Genomic DNA, 22,159 nt, shown 5'->3' on the forward strand with positions numbered 1-22,159 from the left:
TATAATAATTTTAAGAGCTTGGTCAACCTTTGGAATGGCAGGCTTCTAGTCACATGAGACATGCAGGTGCATTTATTACACAGGCATGTGATCAACAACTGGGGTCTTATAAGAAGGGTAACTGGAAGGTTTGTTGAGTCGAAGAGAAGAAGAACGAGGAAAAAGATCTACTGAAACAGCAACCCAGGTAAAAAATTAAGAAATTTGGCAAATATGCTGATTTCTTGCTCACATGAGTTTAATATGCATCTGGATTAATACTTTATGATTGTCTTTTAAGCTGAAGTTTTCATTTTTTGTTTTTAGCTTGAATCAATGTACATATACGTTAAATCTAGCTGCAGTTCTGATTCATCTGATAATATAAATGTTCTTTTAAACTAAATTTTTTCTTTTTAAATTGGATTAAAAGTATCATTTATCATTAATCTGTTTCTAATAACTATGTTCATTGCATTCATACATGACCCAGTTCCTATGTACAGAAATGCATTTGCAACATTACTGCAAAACACATGTTGGTTATAAATAAAGGAAATGGCCTCTTTCTGTATTCCCTTTTCTTGTAACGCTCCACTGAGATGCGCTTTTGTGTGTATGTAAACAGTTTCCTGGTCACCTCCTGTGATCACTGATGTCTGTTTTGCAGGATGAGTCTGCTGTTCCTCCTCTCTGTAGTGGTGATGGTGTGCACCACTTGGGCACACCCTCACCACTCCCTTCTCTCCTCTGAGATGGTTGATTTTATTAACAAGGCTAACACCACCTGGACGGTGAGACCATGCAGTCAGTTTTTATGGATATTTCCACATCTTAGGAAGCTGTTAACAACCTGTAAGCGATGATTTCTTTGCTCCATTTTCCTTTTTATTTGCTCCAGGCCACAAAGAATTTCCAGAATATCGATACCACCTATGTCAAACAGCTGTGTGGCACCATACTGAATGGACCCAAGCTTCCAGAGGTGTAAGTTTATCAGGTGGTTTGCACAGCTGGTCACATGAGATGACATGTGACAGTCAGCAGGTTGAGCTAATCTGCAGTGATTCTGTTTCCTCTCTTGTTTAGGCTTCATAATATTGAAGGCATTGAACTTCCTGACAGCTTTGACGCACGCAAACAGTGGCCCAACTGTGCCACAATCCAACAGATCCGAGATCAAGGCTCCTGTGGGTCCTGTTGGGTATGACACACCAAGAAATAAAAAAAATACAGCACCACCAAATAGAGGAGATAGGGTGGGACATTAAAAAAAATCATTATCAACTTCCATGTTCTCAGTGTTCCCGGTTTGATTTTTACACAGGCCTTTGGGGCAGCTGAGGCAATATCTGACAGGTTATGTATCCAAAGTGGTGGTAAGATCTCTGTGGAGATCTCCGCTGAAGATCTGCTGGCCTGCTGTGATGAATGCGGCATGGGGTGAGCATTAGTAATGGCTCATGTATATAAGTAAATGGGCTGTTCATTAATTGTATGCATGAAGTTTTCATGGAAAAGTTTTTTTTGGAGAAACAGTGATGGTTTATAATTACAGTCTTCAAAAATCAAATGAAGTAAAACAGCTATAATATAACTCATGGTGCACATTATGTATTTTCGTGTTTGATGTAGCTGTTATGGTGGCTATTCTTCTGCTGCTTGGGAATTCTGGGCAAAGAAAGGGCTTGTCACAGGAGGCTTGTATGACTCTAAAGTTGGTAAGTCCATTATCAACTTGGTGAATTCAGTTTAAGTAGTTGTTGGGAGGAGCAAAAGACTTAACTTAAATGGACTGATGGTGACTGTTTATTACAGGCTGCCTACCCTACACCATCGCCCCCTGTGAGCATCATGTGAATGGAAGTCGTCCTCCGTGTGGGAGTTCAGAGACTCCTAAGTGTGTGCAGCAGTGCGCTGATGGATACTCACTATCATATGAGAAGGACAAACACTTTGGTACAGAGAATTAAAATAAACTCTACACCCTCCTTGCATTGGTTTACTTTGTTGTTGCTGTCCTTGAAGTTTCCTGTATGTCTCTCTTCAGGCAGACGCACATACGGCGTCCCGTCAGACCCGGAGCAGATCATGACGGAGTTGTACAAGAACGGGCCTGTGGAGGCATCTTTCACTGTTTATGACGATTTTCTGCTGTATAAGAGTGGTGAGATTTATATATTTAATTCCAGTAATGTCACTCTATATGAGTAAGGTACTTCTTTCTCTCAGTTTAATCTTGGGCAACTGTTTGAGAGCAAGCAAGTCGACCACTAATCTAAAAAGCTCCACAGACACTTTAGAACGCCTGTCAGAAAATGTGTACTATTCAAAAGAGGAACAACCTTCTTCTGCTTTAATGAGCTTTTTGTTGCTGTAGGTGTGTATCAGCATGTGACAGGGGATGTACTGGGCGGTCATTCCATTAAGATCTTGGGCTGGGGTGATGATAACGGGACGCCCTATTGGCTGGCTGCAAACTCCTGGAATACTGACTGGGGAGATGAAGGTATGGACGAAAGTGTAAGGCACATAGCCGGTGTCACATACAGGCCTACGTCACACAAAGTGCTGAAGATGAGTGGGAATGCTGGCCTAAAACTGTGTCGTCCTCTGTTGTCTTCTTATTTCAGGTTTCTTCAAAATCAAGCGTGGAAATGATGAATGTGGTATTGAGTCAGAGGTCATTACAGGAATCCCGCTCAACTAGATGAAATAATCATCACAGCAGACAATCAAGAAATAAATCAAAGAAAAGACAGATCTCATTGTGGGGCACATTTCGACAGATTTCATGCAATAAAGAGGGAATAAATTGTTGTTTCTTGGTCTTTATTTGCAACTCTTTACTTTGATTTCCAGATTTGTTTGTTTCCCCCCAAATAAGCTACAAATTTTTTTTACAGCTTCATTTCATTAAGGAGAGAATTGAGCATTATTCACTGACATAGAAAAATTAATGTATTTGGCGATTAAACTCTGATGGCCAATGTTCCCTCTAAACTGCGCGCGTGCGCAATTGCGCACTGCTGGCATGGTCTCTGAGCACAGAAAATCTGCGTTGCACAAAAAAAAAAAAAAAAACTAACCTGAATTGAAATTAAAATTAATACTTTAACAATTCCGTTTTGCAGTGTTAGTCAGTAAGTGACTGGCTGCTCCTGTATGGGATTAGAGCGATGCCACCTTATCCCATAGTCCAGCCAATGATGCGATTCACATTCGTATATATGCAGCCAATCAACGTCGTTGACAGGCTATGACAGCGTCCTTATGTGCCGACACCGGTGTTTTAGCTAGCAAAGCGGCGTGGCTGATGTGGAGTGAAGCCACGTTAATGACAACGTGTACAACCATTGGAGATGTGAGCAGGACAGACGGAACAATTAACGGAAAAAGTGTGGACTTTATACCAGTTTTTAAATTGTGTTGATAGGCCACGTAAAACCAGAGTTATGATAAAAATATATGCAATGTTTGGTTTTCTTCCTGAATACTATTGTTGTTTATATTTACTGCGGAAGAAACGGTAAAAACGGCGTTTTATAAGGAAAACGCTCGAAAGCACTCTCCGCCTGTGAGCAAAAACTAAACGAAAAACAACCCACCCTTTACTATTGGTCGAAAAATTTACCATGTGGACCAATCAAAAAATGATATGGCAACATAACATTTAGTTATTTAGGAAGGGGGGACGTTTTAGGAGTGACAGCGGTGTTTTGAGATGTGAGAGATGTTTAGTGCAAATCTTGTGTAGTTAGTGTGTAGTGTAGTCAATAGTTTTGTTGTGTGTGTCAGAACAATGAGGCGACTACTGAATGTTACAGGTGTTACAGGAGTGATACATCTCCTGTTGTCAGGCCTGCAGGTATCAGGCTGTTGTTCTCCTTTATCTCATAGTGGACAGAAATTATTTCTTGGAGTGGCACAAATAATTTGTGTGGCATCAAATTTGATGCAGAACAGCTGATTGTTCTGTAAATAGTTTGAAATGTTTATTTAAAAAACGCCTTGGCTGCATTTTTAGGTAAACAGCTGCAAAAAACTTTGTTGTTTCCATAACTCAGTTACTTTTTTGAAGAAGTAACTATATAATTAATTGCCCAACATTGGTCATTATATACTGTATTTTGCAGACACTCTCTCCCAGACTCATACTCACAATACAAGTCAGAGCTTTATATATGTATATATGTATATGTATATATATATATATATGTGTATATGTATATATATATATATATATATGTATGTATATATATATGTATGTATATATATATATATATATATATATATATATATATATATATAAAAAGAAAGTTGTGTTTTCAACATTGGAGTTCAAGTTATTTTTACTTCCAATAGTGTTAACATACTACACAGGTCATGACTTGAGGTCAAGATTTTTTTTAATTTTCATTGTAAGTGGGCTAAAGCAGTTTATTAAAAGTAGTCTAACATAAATGTAAATGATGTAATTTGATTTTTTTAATAAACCATGTAACTTGGATGGATTCAATGCTGGCGTGACCACAGTGCACACGTCTGCTGTTGCTCACAGTGGTCCAAGGGACCGCTCAGGGAGTTTGTGTGTTCGCTCAGACACGTGAAAAATTAGAGGGAACATTTCTGATGACCTATCATGGCAGAGCAGAGTCTAGATGCTGCTGGTGGTGAAGATGATGAATGAAGCTTGGGTGAAGCTCCAGTTGATACGTCTATGAGGTGGAGATGGGGAGGATGTGGGTTGCATGAATGCGAGTCTGAAAGCGAGAATGACGGAGAGTAGATCCCCAAAGTTTGATTCTGTTCATCTGGACTTAGCGTTTTCAGTGGGAGAAACGTTTCGTCACTCATCCAAGTGACTTCTTCAGTCTCAGCTGACTGCAGGTTTCCCCAATCTTATAAACAGTACATTGTATAATGACTGAAACTAGCATCATGAACAGAATCAAACTTTGGGGATTTACTTACCTGGATGATTGAGCATGCATCAAGACGGAGAGTAGAGATTTAAACCACGTTGAGTGGAGGCTGATTGGCTCAAAGAATGTGGGCAAGAAGGTGATTGGATTAGAGTAATGATGTCAGTGCTGAGTTTAACAACATGGGAAAAAGTAGTGGAGTCAAGAAGAGACTAGTAGCGGCCAAACAACCCAGGAAAGCAGGCAGATGAGTGACTGCGGATCTGCCTTATTGAAATTGCGCATAAGCTTCATTAGGAAGGTAGATGAGATTATATGAACCTTCTGACACTTTGCATGAAGAAACATGGTTATGTTTTAGCATTCAAAATTTAGATAATTATATTTAGAGATATATACATATTATCTAGCATTCTAGCTTTAGTTGGGATGATGACATTGCCGATTTCATATACTCTGTACTGAATCAGTAATTTATAATAATGATAAAACCAATATAATACCATGACTCCTTAAATTAAAGGATACTACAGCAAAAGAAAATCAAAAATCACACATCCAAATAGTGAGAAATGTGATCTACTACAGTCTTAACAGTGTTTTAAAAACCATGTGCCTGACAAGATTGAAGATGTTTCAAATTTTACTGGATGCTTTTCTTTCACAATTTGTGGTAGACCCATCCAATGGCAATTCCTTTTGTACACTAAAGGAAAAAAGCTGAAAAGGTTACAACACAAACTTTTAAATGAACTGTGACTTACAGGACAATGTCAAGACATGTTTCTAGCAGGGCCCAGCAGAGGGTGGTGGTAATGCACATACACTTCGGACCGTGTGTGTGTGTAATTTTGCCTCTGCACGCTACAATGGAAGATTTTAAATCAAACAATCAGACAGATGCAAGTGGAAGTGAGGGACACAGTTATAAGGCTGAAGAAACCAAATCAAAATTTAAATAAACCAATCAGAGAAAGAGCAAGAACTTTGGAGTGGTCGAATCAACAATATGGTTCATCGTTTAAAAGAAGGAGTTTACTGGAAAACTTAACAACATCAAAAACGCGTGAAAGAGCACAAAATACCACTAAAGTGGATGATCACAGAATTATTTCCATGGAAATGAAAACATCTTCGCAACAACTCGCATAGTCAAGAAAACTGTTGACGAGGCACAAATAGCAAGGTCTACAATCATTCCTTTGTGCACTTCAATCACATGACTGCTTTAAAATCCACTGTGGTGGTGTACACTGTGTCTGCCCAACAAAGTATGGACGTAAATATAAAAAGATGCAGAAAGGTGCTAAGAAACAGGAATAAGGAACAAGTACATTTAACAGAGTAGCATTAAAAGAAAAAAATGGGATACACAAAGATGCAGCTAACCCTGGGTATGTCTACAGGGGTAAAGTTAGGATTACACAACATAAGGCACTTGTTGGAAAAGGGAGTGGAGAGAAATAAAAAGCTGTGGGTGGCTAGTGACACAGAACGCAACAACTCCTTAAATTATTCAGTTAAACTTTAGTCCAGCTGTACTACTGCCAGCAATACAACCTTGGATACTTTATGACAACACCGTAGATTTCACTTATCTTTATATTTCACATACTGATGTGTGCAGAGGTATAAAAGAATAAAATTGCAGTAGCATTTATTATTCTGAAGTTTCATCTCAAAGTAAGGAGACGTGTTTATGACTTTGCACAAGAAAAAATACTTAAAATATCCTTTTAAGAGAAAACAAGGTCATTTTGAATTTGATGACAGCAAACGAGTTGGGACACCATCATGTTTACCACTTTATAGCATACCCTTTTCTTTTAATAAAAGTCTTTAAATATCTGGGAATTGAGGAGACCACCTCTGGAATGTTGATGAAGGATTCTAGCGGAACAAAAAATCCTTGGTCTTCTTTGATGCACCAAATGTTTTCAGCTGGTGAAAGGCAGGCGGTTAACCTCACCACCAAGACTTGTCTGCTACAAACCCAGGCTGTTATAATAGCTGCAGAATGTGGCTTAATATTGTCTTGCTGAAACATACAAGGCCTTCTCTGGAAAAAAGATGTTATCTGGATGGAACGTGTGTTGCTTTAAAATCTGTACATACGTGTCAACGCTGATTGACCCTTTCTTTTTTTTTTCTTCTTTTTTTGCGCCTGTCCCGTTTGGCTCTTTTGCCATCAGAATTATTGTCTAAAGGCGAAGAAAGATGCCCAACGGATTTACTTTACCAAATTGACCATCCCAGCCTTGCCGTAATGGTCCATTTGATTCACCTTTTATTGTTTATTTTATTTTCACTTGCTGAATATGGGACAGACTTTACTGGGGGAAAGAAAGGGGAGAAAGAAAGAGGGAAAGAAAAACAGCTGAGAAGAGGGACGGGGAAAAAGGGCAAAAAACAAAAACCAACAGAATAAGCAGACAAAAAATACATATATCGATCACCTGGATCACCTGTTGAGAAAGAAAAAAGAAAACAAGCAAAAGAAAACGAGAGTAATAGAATAAACAACATCACAATGATATATGGGAATATGACAGTAAATACTAAATATTAAACATTATTGTGCAGCACGTAAGATCGACAGCGCAGTGTGCTTTGAGGTAGGAGACAAAAAGGGTGTAGTTTGTGTGTGTGATCACCCGTGTGTACACCTGTGAGCATGGACGTGCTTGTTTTTTAAAAGGTTCCTTCATGTAATGATCTGCTAGAGGGTGTGGGGGGCCACTGCCCCGTCCTCCAGGGCATGAAGCAGGTATGGAGGAGATCAAAACTCCAGACATCCAGAGGACTGATTGACCCTTTCTACATGTGTAAGCTGCCAGTTCCATCGGCCCTAATTCACTTTCTTAACAACAGAGATGCAGGATTTAAGCACTGAGTACAGCTAGCAAGTTGGATGGTCCCTCCCCTCTGTAGTCCAGCGTCTATATTTTTTCAAATATTTGAAGTAATTTCACTGAGATTTCTTCCTTTATTTAAATGCAAACGTTTATTTTGCACTGACCCTGATGAAGGCCACAAGCCGAAACACTTTGGTAAGCTAATAAAGTTTTTCCATAGTGCTTCCAGTGTCGCTGGAGTCTTCATGCCACCAGTCATTTAACCACACAGCAGTTTTTTACTTTGCTTCAGTCCAATTTAAAAGAACTGTGTTCATAGTAGATGGCAGCATCCCATAATGTTCACGTCTGGCTTCTTCTTTACATGGTACAGCTTTATTCTGCATTTGAGGATGACATGGTGAACACAGATAATCATTTCTGGAAGTTTCCTGACTGCATGCAGTGATCTCCATGACAGAATGATGCCTGCCTTTTAATGTGGTGCTGTCTGAGGGCCTGAAGATCATAGACATCCAATAGACATCAGAATTATCCTTTGCATACAAAGATTTCTCCAGATTCTCTTAATGATATCATGTACTGTAGACCGTGAGATGTTCTAAATATTTACAGTTTTATATTGATGATAATTCTGAAACAGTTTTTTGCAGATTGGTGAACCTCTGACGATGTTCATTTGTTGAAGATGATGTTGAAGATGTTCATTTTATACCCAATCATGTTACTGACCTGTTGCTAATTAACCTAATTAGCTGCAAAATGTTTTTCCAGCTGTTTCTTTTTAGTTTCCCCTTCTCATTTTTTTGAAACGTCTATTAAATAAAAAATGAGCCAAATTTTTTCATGAAACAGTAACATGTCTCGGTCCAAGCTCCACACCAGCTGGTGGCGGTAATGCAATAATTTGTTGTTCACCAAAAATAAAAGCAGAGCGCCTGCGCCCGAAGGCATTAAACATTAGTCCACTTCATTCTGTCCTGTCATGTTTCTGACTCATGCGGAGGTATGGAGCGCATACTGGGAGTGTGTTTTCACGCCGTTCACGGTGATCATCTGCTCCCTCACAGCCGCAGTGTACTATCTGTGGGGCCGCGAGTGTCAGGTCAGATTCCGTGGTTACTTTATGCTGTTTCCTTTTCACTATGCTACTTTCCAATTAGTTAAAAATTTTTATATGTTTACTTCAAAAAAGGTCTACCTTACCCCTCAGCGGAGTCTTGTACGCTTTTGAAATATGTAAAATTAAGTCTGTTTGGTAAAGGAAAAAAAATTAAACCGATCACACCACCGACCACAACTAAAGCTCAAGTTAGTCATCAGACAACAGTAGTCTCTAGCAATCATGTAACCAGCAGCACTGGGGAGGACCCTGACTTTGCAGTGGATTAGCTCATGCAGATCAAACTTTTGGAAGTACTCCTGTTTCTCTGGCACTAAAAAGAGGTCATTCATCAGCTTGTGCAGCAACACTGTATTATGGACAATGGTAGCCAGTTACATGTTAATCTTTGAATTCTGGTGCCTTCAGGCACAGGTGTAAAATAAAGCACCTGTATGGGTCGTTCTGAAGATTTCGTGGACTCAAGCGTAGTGATGAAATGGGATCTCGCCGTTTCCTTCCTCCTATACAATCAACAATCGGTGGTTTTCACACAAAGTGGGAGTGTTTAGGAACCACAACAACGCAGCCAAGAAGTTACGGACCAGTTAAGTTAGAGATCGGGGTCGCTAGAGGCGTAAAAGTCGAAAACTGAAGACTGACTGTGCTTTTTCTGTGAGCTTATTTATCATTGACTTTGTTGTGTAAGCTGTAAACAGGACCCGCATTTGTTTGTGTGATACCATTGTGAGCCAGGAAAATGTGTCCCATCTTAATCAACAATAGCTTTGATACTTTATTCCACAAAATTAAAGTCTCTCTTTTATTGATTTCATAAGATTTGAAGAAGATTATGGGTATGAGTAATAATTTGGTAATAGAGAGTATATCAACTATATTCATATTAAGCATTGTGCTAAAGTTTAAGCACTTTAAGTTTAAGTATTGGCAGCTGAAGAATTTATTTATGTAAAAAATGCCAAAAAATAAGCAAATATAACAAATTTCTGCACAGACTGCATCAAAGGGGAAAAGGGAGTTTTGAACTAAGACTTATTTTCTGTATGTCAGACACTCACTGATTACATGCTTTTGTGTGACATCACATCAAAGTTTCCAAGTGCAGAGCTGGTATTGTTCAGCTCACTCAGACTGCATCTACATACCTCTGATACTGCCATTATTTTCTTTGTACCTTGTTCTGCTCGCCTGGTGTGTTTTGGGTGTTTTCTTGTCTCTCACAGGTGTGAATCTATAAGCAGCTGTGCTTTTTTTAACGCCTTCATCTGGTCTTGTGTCCTTTCAGAGACCAGCTCTGGTTTGCAGTGAAGCTTTCAGTGCATTCCTCTTCAAGCACTGTCCTGTGGTAGCTGAGCGCTTCAGTCCCACTCCGTGGTGCTGGGGAGGCCGGCTTCAAACGCTGGTCTGTGCCGCCCTCAAGTCCAGACCCCCTGTCAGTTATCGCAAGTAGGAAGAAACCCTCTTTTTTTTTTTTTTATTTACAAGAGGGTTAAAAATCTTAATCTAAACATTTAATTAAATAATGAATATCTTGTCTCGTCCCTTCATCTCCCAGTGAGCTGATCCGTACAGTGGATGGTGGTCAGATCTCTCTTGACTGGGTGGACAATCAGGCCAGTGTGACCTACCCAGAATCCTCCACGCGTCCCACAGTGCTCATCCTCCCAGGGATTACAGGAAACAGCCAGCAGTCCTATGTGCTTCACGCTGTTAGCCAGGCCACACGCCACGGTTACAGGTCAGCTGCACTCCTCACACAAAATGAAGTGATGTTGAAGCAGCGCTAACAGGAAAGCAGTTTTCATAAATACTTTCCTTCTTAGATGTGTGGTCTTCAACAACAGAGGTCTTGGAGGGGAGGAGCTGCTGGTAAGCACAATGAATACCTAATAAATTTATAGTTAAGTAAAATCTAATTCTCAAAAGACTGTTTAAGAAAGAAGCTCATGTTCCAGAATGAACACCTTCAAGCTTGACTGAAATTTGAACTTATGGAGACGCTAAATGGGGTTGTTTTCCTGCCAGTGGTGCTGGTACATTGAACAATGTGAATGGAATGATTCTAGTGTATCCAGAAAGTACTCACAGTGCTTCAATTGTTCCACTTTTTTCATTACTTACTTACTCCAAAATTTTTATTTTTCACCACAAAATTCTGCAAAGTAGAACAAAATTTCTTGCGAGTTTAATAATAAAAACATAATATGTACATAGGAATTTGCAGCCTTTGCTCAATACTTCGTAGAAGCAGCTTTGGCAGCAATTACAGCTCAGGTCTTTTTGAGTATGATGTTACAAACTTGGCACGCTAACCTTTAGCCAGTTTCTCCCATTCTTCTTTCTTCTATCCGGTTGAATGGGGAAAGTTGGCATACACCAATTTTCTGATCTTTCCAGAGACGTTCAACTGGGTTCAAGTCTGGGCACTGGCTGGTCCAGTCAATGACATTTGCAGTGTGGAAATCACTCCTTTGTTTGTTTGGTTGTGTGCTTTGTCTGCCTTGTTGGAAGATGAACCTTTACCCCAGTATGAGTTCCAGAGCACTCTGGGGCAGGATGTTTTTACATATTACTGAATTTATCTTTCCCTTGACCCTGACTAATCTCACAAAAAACATCCGCACAATATGATGCTGCCACCACCGCGCTAAATTTGATGTCATTGTATTGGCTGCCTGGTTTCCTCCAGACATAAAGTTTGACATTGAGGCCAAAGAGTTCAAGCTTTTGACCCAACAAAACAATACATTTGTGACCAGTTTTCAAAGTTTAATTTCTTCAGGCATAGTTGGTTTCAGTGTTTTTCCCAATATAAATATGGAGAACGTCATCTTCAGTGCACCATTCAAAGCAATAATAGCACTAACAGAAGATCTGAGGTTTAAGCGCTGCATGTAACTCTCCTCCTGAATCCCTCTGCTTGCTTCAGACACCAGTCACCTACTGTGCTGCCAATACTTCAGATCTTGAGTGTGTGGTGCAGCATGTCAAAGGGCTCTACCCCACTGCTCCTGTGCTTGGGGCTGGTGTGTCTTTGGGAGGGTGAGTTGATGCATAGTGTTTCCGCTGGCCTCCATTTCTGGACCTAGATTTGTCATCTGTGTCTTTCCTCCATTTCTTTTATTATTTGTTTTAACAGTTGCATGATTCCTTTCTTTTCACCCTGCTGCAGCATGGTGTTGTTAAACTACCTGGCCCATAAGCGCACCGAGTCAGGATTGGTTGCCGGTATCACCATTTCCGTACCCTGGGATGCGCTGAAGTTCTCCAGCTCGATGGAGGAACCGCTCAACTGGCTGCTCTTCAACAGGCACATCACGAAATCCTTGCACCAAATTCTCAACAGGTTGGATAAGTTATGGTTGCTAAACCTAAATTTGCGTTTGTAAATCCAGTTAAATAAAAAACAAAAATCTGTTTGTCACAGGCACAGGAAGATTTTAGAGAAAGTGGTGGATGTTGACTATGTCCTGAAGGTATAATACATCACAATTTGTCAGTTTCTTAGATGTATAATTGACTTTCCATTCATCGTCATCATGTTTTCACACCCACTTGTAGGCTCGGTCCATCCGTGAGTTTGACGAACGCTTCACGTCTCTGATGTTTGGTTATAATTCATGTATGGATTATTACCGCGATGCCAGCCCAGGCAAAAAGCTCCCTAATACCCGCGTACCCATCCAGTGTCTCAATGCCGCTGATGACCCTTTCTCTCCACAATCTGGTGAGTACAGAACAGGAGAGGTGTGTCAGTATAGGCACTGCAAGGGGAAAATAACAGCTGTAATGGTTTACTCATAAATGCTGATTCAGTAGGCCTTGTCAGATTTGGCCCACAAAAGATAAATCAAGTTTTGTAATTGCTGAGTATTTATATTATTATTCTTAACACAATTCCTTTTTTATATGTAATCATGGATGTTGAAGTCTCCATGTGACAAAAGGTTTCCGGATGATCTGTCTGCTTTGTGTCTACTCTGCTGTCTGTTTATATTCATTTGGACTTTTTCTTTCCTGCTCTCACAGCCTTCCCAGTGTCCATAGTCCAGGATCTTCCTAACGTCGCCCTGGTATTGACGGCCCACGGGGGACACATTGCCTTCTTGCAGGGTTTTTTTCCTCGAGGCGAGAGCTACATGGAGCGCCTGTTTGGCCAGTTTGTGCACGCAGTCTTTGAACATCCGAAGGAAATAAAGCGAGCCTGTGGTATCAAAGAGGAGCAGATGAAGGACTAATGAGCAATATGAAGGCACTTACACTGAAGTAATACAACATTTGCAGCTGCAACTCTGCTCATCTACCTCATGACCTCAGGTTCATGTTCTGTAGACAGTCAAATTTTCCTATGATTACACCTTGCATGCTGTACAGTGTGGATGGGACACCAGTGGTTAATGAGCTGACACTGTAAAGACCAGTAACACCCTGTGTGGTGTTTCAGATAATTGTATCTGCTGCCATAAAGTGTAATAATGAATTGTAAGCGTATCATGAGGACCAGATCACTATGTATGTGTGCTTAATGTATTTTTATTAGCAGTAAACTGAACATCAGTTTTGTGTTTGTTGGCAGTGATTTCCATGACAGAACCATTCCTGTTTTCAATGCAGTGCCACGTGATGGCCTGGAGATCATGGCCATTTAATACTGACTTTTTGCACTTGTTCCCTGTGCACAGAGATCCCTCTAGATTCTCTGAATATTTTGATGATATACTATGATGAGATATTCAGCGATTTTATGTTATTCTGAAATTGTTTCACAAGTTTTTGCAGATTGGTGAACTTCAGCCCATCTTTACTTCAGAGAAGCTCTGCCTCCCTAAGATGCAGAAATGTTCCTGACCTGTTGCTAATTAATCTAATAATTTGCTAAATGTTTCACTAGTTGAGAACAAGGCAACATAGGCTTTTGAATTGACATCGTAGATGTCTAATATGAGGCTGAGGATTAGCACTGCCAACCACCAGTATTTTTAGTGAATGTGAATTCATGTAATAGGGCTAGCGGCAGTATTTTTATGGGTACTTGCACATTTGGTGTCAAAAGACATGAAGAAGGAGGAGAATGGAACAAAGGCCACAACAAGCTTTTATGGTGATAATAAATCAAACTGAGGGAAAGGTGGGATAAACAAGAGTAAGTTGAAGTGTACTAATGGAGAAATGAGGTGAGGAGGGAAAAGGAGATACATTTATACATACTGGACTGATCAGCACAGGATACATTGTTAGAAATATGAGGCAGAAAGAAGGCAATTCAATTTCCTTCAAGTCTTCAGGAGAAAAAATAGATCTAAAAGACATTTTAAAAATGCCAACTTATCTGATAAAAATAATTATTTTTGTTTTTAAAGCCGTAAATAAACAGAAGTTTCGATCCAAGCTCCACACCAGCTGGTGGCGGTAATGCAATCATTTATTAATTTTTTTTTTAATTTTTTTATTGAATCTTTATTTTGAATATGTTGAAAAAGTATAACAACATAGAATTAAAACGAGACAAACAAGCAAAGCAAAACAAAAGGAAAACGAGCAACCACAACTACAAATAACTTTCATGTTCAAAAAGGAGCAGGAAGTAGCACACGCTTATTTAATCCCACCCCCTTTTCCACTATCTAGTAATCGACAGACTACAGAAATCCTCCTTACAATTACATTATATGTTACGTGTATTTGAAAAAAACAACATTATTAATTATATGTATATCTATCTTTCTATCTATCCCTATATACATATATATAGACATACACACATATACTCATTTTCAATAACTCCATAGAAACAAAAGAAAAACTATATCTCCATATTTGTAGTTTACACGGATCGTAGCCATGACGTTGACCTTGAAGTTGGAGCTTTTGTCCAATCAGGAGCTTCGCCTGTGAGAACTAGGAAGCAGCTGCTCCCGGAGAAAACACCAGACTATTATCTGATGGCTACCGGCGTCTAACGTAATATCACCAAGGGTGCTGGGAAGAGTCGAAGTACAACATATTGAACGTTAGATGTTTCTGATGAAGGCAGGTTGTCGCGCATTAAATATCATATTCTTTCTGTCCTGTTATTCCGTTGTGTCGGTTAACGACGCCGTCGGCTAGCAGCTCAGCTGTCAACCGTACTTAGACCATTGTCATGTTTCTGACTCATGCGGAGGTATGGAGAACATACTGGGAGTGTGTTTCCAGGCCGTACACGGTGATCATCTGCTCCCTCACAGCCGCAGTGTACTATCTGTGGGGCCGCGAGTGTCAGGTCAGTCTCTGCGGTCGAAGTTAGCGGCAAAGACTGCGCCATACCCTCTTTGACTTACAGTTTAGTTGGATTTTTAAGCATTTTATTTCCTTTAAAATGAAGATCAGTATATCCTATTAACTCCTATTCGACTTTATCTTTGGTATTTTGTTTTTCTAATGAATTAAAAACCAGTTTTTCCATTTTATTTATTTACTTTTTAAAGCTTATCTAACATTTCTTGTTCCATAATTTTACAGTTTTTAGTGTTTGGTGAGTACAAAGCTCTGAATCTTTTTTTAAATTAACTTTATTTTGTATAAAATAAAATCTGTAGGTTATAATATTGTAATATGTGTATTATCTGTGTATGAGATATGATCTTTTATTCTACAAAATTAAAGCCTCTCTTTTATTGATTCCATAAATACGACTGGAAGAAGATCATGGTTATGACTGATAATTTGGTAATAAGCAGTATATCAGCTATATTCATAATAAGTGTTGTACTAAAGTTTAAGCAGCTAAAGTGAGGATAATTTCAAAGTATCGCCAATAGTAGAATTTGTTTAAGTAGAAAACGCAGAAAAAATAAATATCTAAAATATCTTCACAGACTGTAAACAAGAAAATATGAATTTTGGTGAGTTATTTTCTCATTGTTAGCCACTCGCTAATCAAATGCTATTGTGTAACATCACATCAAAGTTTCCAAGTGATGTATTTCTTGCAGAGCTGGTCACACTACATCTACATACCTCTGATACTGCCATTATTAGGGCCCGAGCACCGAGAGTGCGAAGGCCCTATTGTATCTGCTCTGTTTCTTCTTCTTCTTCTTCTTCTTCTTCTTCTTATTATTATTATTATTATTATTCAGGCAAAACAAGGGCCTTTTTGAGGGCTTTAACATGCTCAAAAACTCTTGAAATTTTGCACACATGCCAGGTCTGGTGAAAAATTTTGTATTTTATTGGTTTTACATATGAGCACTGGGAAATGGCTCTAGAGCGCCACCTATGCCTTGTTAAATGCAGCCCTACGAACACATCGTTTGAGCTACATGTCTGAAATCTGGCACACATGTGTATCATCCCAAGACGAACAAAAAAGTCTGTGGGCCCATTGACGCAAACCCAACAGGAAGTCCGCCATTTGGAAGTGAAGGTGACATTTTGGCTCTAATTTTGCCATTTCCATGCCTCGAACTTTTGCGAACTCCTCATTGGAATTTCATCGTACAAGCTTCATATTTGGTCAGTGTCAACTACACACCTGGGCCATGTTAAATTGCGGAGCTTTTGAGTTTTCGGGATACGGTGAGGCCGTGGCGCCACGGCGAATTTCGATGACTCGCCATGAAAATCTTATTGCCTCTCGTTCTGTCATACATTGTCCGACCTTGACCAAAGTGGACACATAATGATAAGGCTCCACCCCTGAACATATTTCAACTGCCATATTTGACATCAGGGACAGCGCCACCTAGTGGGAACAGGAAATGTCATGTTTTACACTTTGGGGTACAGTATTGTAATGGGTGACATCTGCAGCCTCAAATTTCTCCAGGAAAGCCTTAAGGAGTTGGTCTTGGGTTACAGAGAAAACTGTGAGTTTTCGCTGAAGGGTGTGACCCCAGCAGCATGGCGAACATTGAGGTCTCGCCATGAAGAAACAAATTAGTGTAACTCAATGAAATCCAATGTGATCAGTACCAGATTTTACAGGGATGATGTCAGACCCGCCCTGAACAGATTGATATGCCCATTGTCAGGAATACGTAGAGCGCCACCTAGTGGCACCAGGAAATGTCATGTCTTTCATTTTGTTGTACTGATTTTCACAGGTTCATCGTGGCCACCTCAAAAGCGGTGAATATCACCATCAGTCCCTCTTGATGCTTCAGTGAGAAAATTGTGACTATAAACTGAACGGCGCACCCTGGTGGCAACGCAGTTCACCATGAAAGATGAAGTGGCTTTTGAGGGGCTTGAAAAGTTTAAAAAGTCTTGAAATTTGGCGCACACCTCTAATGTGATGAGGGATTTCTTTTTATATGTTCATTTTCCTTGAACAGCGCAAAATGGCTCCACAGCGCCCCCTACAAAATTTCAAAACAACAGCCCCTGCTCTGTGTTTTATGTATGAGTTTGAAACCTGGCAAGCTTATTGGAGATATCAAGATGTACAAAAAAGTCTCTTGGAGCAATATCCCAAATCCAACAGGAAGTCAGCCATTTTAAAATTAATGTGTAAATTTGGCGACATTTTCCCCTCTTTTCAGGCCTCATACTTTGACGAACTCCTCCAAGGGATTTCATTAGATTTACGCGATCTCCTGTGTGTGGAATCTAAAGACCTTTGTGATGTTAAATTGCGAAGCTTTTTACGTTCAGGGAAACGGGGTGGTCATGGCGGCACGTGGAGTTTCAATCACTCGCCAAAAAGCAGTAACCTGCTGTCGCTCAAAAACACAATGTCCAATCTCTCCCAAAGGTCGCAGGCGTGATGAGACTCGAGCTCGGAAATGTTTGTTATGCCATTTGTCAGTAATGGTTAGAGCGCCACCTAGTGGGACGACTATAATAATGGTTGAATGAGATGAAATTTTAGCTGGTGGTTAAATGCATGAATTCCATCAATGTGACATCAGATCGGAAGCGCTGGTTTTAGGTGTTGGGCTTGGCTCGACGTGCCGGGGGTGCGAGGGCCCTCATATCGCTGCTTGCAGCTTTAATTTTCTTTGTACCTTGTTCTACTCGCCTGGTGTGTCTTGGATGTTTTCTTGTCTCTCACAGGTGTGAATCTATAAGCAGCTGTGCTTTTTTAACACCTTCATCTGGTCTTGTGTCCTTTCAGAGACCAGCTCTGGTTTGCAGTGAAGCTTTCAGTGCATTCCTCTTCAAGCACTGTCCTGTGGTAGCTGAGCGCTTCAGTCCCACTCCGTGGTGCTGGGGAGGCCGGCTTCAAACGCTGGTCTGTGCCGCCCTCAAGTCCAGACCCCCTGTCAGTTATCGCAAGTAGGAAGAAACCCCCTTTTTTTTCAGTTCACCACAATTTACAAGAGGGATAAAAATCTTAATCTAAACATTTAATTAAATAATGAATATCTTGTCTCGTCCCTTCATCTCCCAGTGAGCTGATCCGTACAGTGGATGGTGGTCAGATCTCTCTTGACTGGGTGGACAATCAGGCCAGTGTGACCTACCCAGAATCCTCCACGCGTCCCACAGTGCTCATCCTCCCAGGGATTACAGGAAACAGCCAGCAGTCCTATGTGCTTCACGCCGTTAGCCAGGCCACACGCCATGGTTACAGGTCAGCTGCACTCCTCACACAAAATGAAGTGATGTTGAAGCAGCGCTAACAGGAACGTTTACATTAAGCAGAAAGCTTAATGTAGCTTGTGCCCGGTATTTGCCTGAAGCAGTTTTCATAAATACTTTCCTTCCTAGATGTGTGGTCTTCAACAACAGAGGTCTTGGAGGGGAGGAGCTGCTGGTAAGTACAATGAATACCTAATAAATTAGAATAATGTCCAATTAGTTTTTTTAAATCAGTAAGTAACATGTCAACACACTTTGAAGGACCCCAGTTGAGTGAGGTAAGTGAGGTTTTTAGAGCGGGAGGAGAGAAATGAGAAGTAGAAAACTGTGGTGGTCTTGAACTCACATCCCCACTGCAAGGATTCTAGCCTTTGGTAGATGGGTTGCCAATGTATTTAATCCCAATTTAAAACAGTTTCAGATTTTAAAAAACAAACAAACAAAAAAAGTGAATTGAAAGTATTTTCTACGTGTTTAAGTAGTAATTTAAGTTTTTCCACTGATACACCATTTCACAGCAATAATAGCACTAACAGAAGATCTGAGGCTTAAGCGCTGCATGTAACTCTCCTCCTGTATCTCTCTGCTTGCTTCAGACACCAGTCACCTACTGTGCTGCCAATACTTCAGATCTTGAGTGTGTGGTGCAGCATGTCAAAGGGCTCTACCCCAGTGCTCCTGTGCTTGGGGCTGGTGTGTCTTTGGGAGGGTGAGTTGGTGCATAGTGTTTCCGCTGGCCTCCATTTCTGGACCTAGATTTGTCATCTGTGTCTTTCCTCCATTTCTTTTATTATTTTTTTTAACAGTTGCATGATTCCTTTCTTTTCACCCTGCTGCAGCATGGTGTTGTTAAACTACCTGGCCCGTAAGCACACCGAGTCAGGATTGGTTGCTGGTATCACCATTTCCGTACCTTGGGATGCGCGTAAGTCCTCTGACTCGATGGAGGAACCGCTCAACTGGCTGCTCTTCAACAGGCACATAACGAGATGCTTGCACCGCGCTGTCACCAGGTCGGATAATTTTTGGTTCATAAATGTTTTGCGTTTGTACATCCAGTTAAATATAACCCCAAAATGTGTTTGTCACAGGCACAGGAAGATTTTAGAGAAAGTGGTGGATGTTGACTATGTCCTGAAGGTATGACACATTATGACTCACAGTTTATGAGTTTCTTAGATGTATAATTGACTCTCCATTTATCGTCATCTTGTTTTCACACCCTCCTGTAGGCTCGGACCATCCGTGAGTTTGACGAACGCTATACGTCTCTGATATTTGGTTACAATTCATGTATGGATTATTACCGCGATGCCAGCCCAGGCAAAAAGCTCCCCAGTACAGCCGTACCCATCCTGTGTCTCAATGCCGCTGATGACCCTTTCTCTCCACAAACTGGTGAGTACACAAGTGGCAAGGTATGTCAGTATAGGCACTGCAAAGGGAAAATAACAGCTGTAATGGTTTACTCATAAATGTGACGTTTTTTCTGATTTTATAGTCCCATTTAAAAAAAACAAAAAACAAGTTGGGAACATCGTGTAAAATGGAATGTAGCGACTTTACTGAAAGTTGTACAAGACATATTAAAAGTGTACTGCTAAAGAAAACACCTGTTGGAACATTAGTAACATGGTTGGGTATAAATAGAGCATCCAAGAGTGTCTAGGTTTCTCAGAAGTAAAGGTGGGGCAGCGTTTACTACTCTGTTAAAGACTACACGAATAAATAGTTGACAGTAAAGTTTCTCAAAGTAAAGCTGCAAAGAATTTTGGAATTTTAGAGAATCAAGCAAACTCTCTGTATGCAAGTGACAAAGCTGAAAACCAAGGCTGATATCTTAAGGCTCTTAGGTGCCAGTGGGTTCATTGCCACAGACTCAGGAACACTACTGAAAACATATGTAAGCAAATACAGTTCATTGCTGCATCCACACATGCAAGACAACACTCTCTCAAACATCTTTGTGTGTGAGCTCATTTAAGATGGACTGAAGCGATGTCAAAACAGATGATTGAATTTATCTGTATTATATTAAGAAATGTCTCATTCTTTTTAGCACAATTCCTTTTTTATATGTAATCATTGACGTTGAAATCTCCAGGTGACGTAAGGTTTCCGGATGATCTGTCTGCTTTGTGTCTACTCCGCTGTCTGTTTATATTCATTTGGACTTTTTCTTTCCTGCTCTCACAGCCTTCCCAGTGTCCGTAGTTCAGGATCTTCCTAACGTCGCCCTGGTATTGACGGCCCACGGGGGACACATTGCCTTCTTGCAGGGTTTTTTTCCTCTAGGCGAGAGCTACATGGAGCGCCTGTTTGGCCAGTTTGTGCACGCAGTCTTTGAACACCAGGAGGAAATGAAGCGAGCCTGTGGTATCAAAGAGGAGCAGATGAAGGACTAATGAGCAATATGAAGGCACTTACACTGAAGTAATACAACATTTGCAGCTGCAACTCTGCTCATCTACCTCATGACCTCAGGTTCATGTTCAAGTCATGTAGAAATAAAAAATGACAGTGAAGTGAAACCACTAAAGCTATTTTTAAGTATTTAATACATTTTAGTCAATCTGAAAATATTGTTTGTCAATTGATTGCTACTTACTTTCAGTCACAAAGGCCGTCCGTGCACCGCACACCTGTAGTATGTAGACTGCACTGTAGAGTTCAAGTGCTCTGCTTGTTGCTATTTAAAAAAGTGAAGAGTTGGTTATTAAAATTAGAAACAGCATTATTGTTGTTTTCCTCTTGCTAATTATGTTTTTTTCCTTTTGCATCAATCTTATTTAGTTTTGAGCCTTCAAGAAGTGTTTTCCTCGAGGTTTGTGGCATGCCTTAAAGGATGAAACTTTCCTGTGTTTATACCCTGCATGCTGTACAGTAAACGACACCAGTGGTAAATGAGCCGACACTGGGTAAAGACCAGTAACGCCCTGTGTGGTGCTTCAGTATCTGCTGCTATAAATTGTAATTAAGTATCGTAAGCATCGCACAAGGACCAGATCAGCATGTACGTGTACTGAATGTATTTTTATTATCAGTAGACACTACATCAGCTTTGTGTTTGTATTACCAACAGTGCACTGATTAATATGTAGCTCACTTTACTGTGCTAGGTGGTATTAGTAGGATTCATGCCACTTTTAACTGAAGCCACTGCTGGCTATAAAATGAAGTGTTTTCAATCATCGGCATGAAGAAAAAATCGGTGATAATGGTGCTAATTGGTGGCTTTTAATTGTCAGCGTGAGAGTGGATGAGAATTTAATTTTGCTTTTTCAGAAGCAAAAGAGGCTTTTCATGAATGTCACGAATCCATCAGCTATTTGCATGTTTACCATATTCACCTGCCTTTTAATATCTTTTTTAAAACTCACACCTTATTTTTAAATTTTGTGTATGGGCTGTAAAGACAATCACGGTGTTATTGCAATATCATGTAATGGTGCAATATTTGGGCATTGTATGTTCGATGGTGTATCTTGTAATTACTCTACAATTAAAGGGTGATAAAGATCGACTGGTGATTTTTACATCTTGAGTTTGTCTGGAAGCTTCAAGTGGCCGTTCACTGCGATCGATAGCAAACCGCAGCAGGTTTATTTTGTTATAACACGTATCACCAGGTTTGACCTGTAGTGGAAAAATGTTATAACCCATATGCTGCCTGTCACTGAGTTACCCTTCACTTGCACCGCTGAAAGCCA

The 22,159-nt window shown here is 40.2% G+C and overlaps 3 protein-coding genes across 5 annotated transcripts; all 3 read left to right on the plus strand.

The window, feature by feature from the left end:
• Positions 1 to 97: 97 nt before the first annotated feature.
• Positions 98 to 2,799, plus strand: LOC109194844 (cathepsin B). The gene is made up of 10 exons (XM_019345807.2): positions 98 to 187; positions 650 to 773; positions 881 to 966; positions 1,069 to 1,183; positions 1,307 to 1,422; positions 1,615 to 1,700; positions 1,798 to 1,938; positions 2,030 to 2,146; positions 2,360 to 2,488; positions 2,613 to 2,799. Exons 2-10 carry the CDS (start codon positions 651 to 653, stop codon positions 2,687 to 2,689), a joined length of 990 nt encoding a protein of 329 aa, XP_019201352.1. The 5' UTR covers positions 98 to 187; position 650; the 3' UTR covers positions 2,690 to 2,799.
• Positions 2,800 to 8,690: 5,891 nt separating this feature from the next.
• Positions 8,691 to 21,972, plus strand: LOC109194843 (phospholipase ABHD3). 2 transcript variants are annotated; one of them, XR_002056584.2, is made up of 10 exons: positions 8,691 to 8,864; positions 10,168 to 10,328; positions 10,438 to 10,620; positions 10,706 to 10,751; positions 11,812 to 11,924; positions 12,055 to 12,228; positions 12,310 to 12,358; positions 12,444 to 12,609; positions 12,912 to 13,199; positions 20,934 to 21,972. XR_002056584.2 is itself a non-coding variant. In XM_019345804.2 (9 exons), the coding sequence occupies exons 1-9, from the start codon at positions 8,745 to 8,747 to the stop codon at positions 13,118 to 13,120; spliced, it is 1,221 nt and encodes a 406-aa protein (XP_019201349.1). In that variant the 5' UTR covers positions 8,691 to 8,744; the 3' UTR covers positions 13,121 to 14,159. The 2 variants fall into 2 exon arrangements, 1 of the variants encoding a protein (XP_019201349.1); XM_019345804.2 differs by lacking the exon at positions 20,934 to 21,972 and having other exon boundaries at positions 12,912 to 14,159.
• LOC100709258 (phospholipase ABHD3) lies at positions 14,758 to 21,824 on the plus strand. Of its 2 annotated transcripts, none has more exons than XM_019345806.2 (9): positions 14,758 to 14,912; positions 17,983 to 18,143; positions 18,259 to 18,441; positions 18,579 to 18,624; positions 19,046 to 19,158; positions 19,289 to 19,462; positions 19,541 to 19,589; positions 19,682 to 19,847; positions 20,646 to 21,824. In XM_019345806.2, exons 1-9 carry the CDS (start codon positions 14,898 to 14,900, stop codon positions 20,852 to 20,854), a joined length of 1,116 nt encoding a protein of 371 aa, XP_019201351.1. In that variant the 5' UTR covers positions 14,758 to 14,897; the 3' UTR covers positions 20,855 to 21,824. The 2 variants fall into 2 exon arrangements, with proteins under 2 accessions (XP_019201351.1, XP_019201350.1); XM_019345805.2 differs by having other exon boundaries at positions 14,759 to 15,144.
• Positions 21,973 to 22,159: the final 187 nt, after the last annotated feature.

Source organism: Oreochromis niloticus, linkage group LG15 (assembly GCF_001858045.2).
Source record: "Oreochromis niloticus isolate F11D_XX linkage group LG15, O_niloticus_UMD_NMBU, whole genome shotgun sequence".
Taxonomy (NCBI): Eukaryota; Metazoa; Chordata; class Actinopteri; order Cichliformes; family Cichlidae; genus Oreochromis; species Oreochromis niloticus.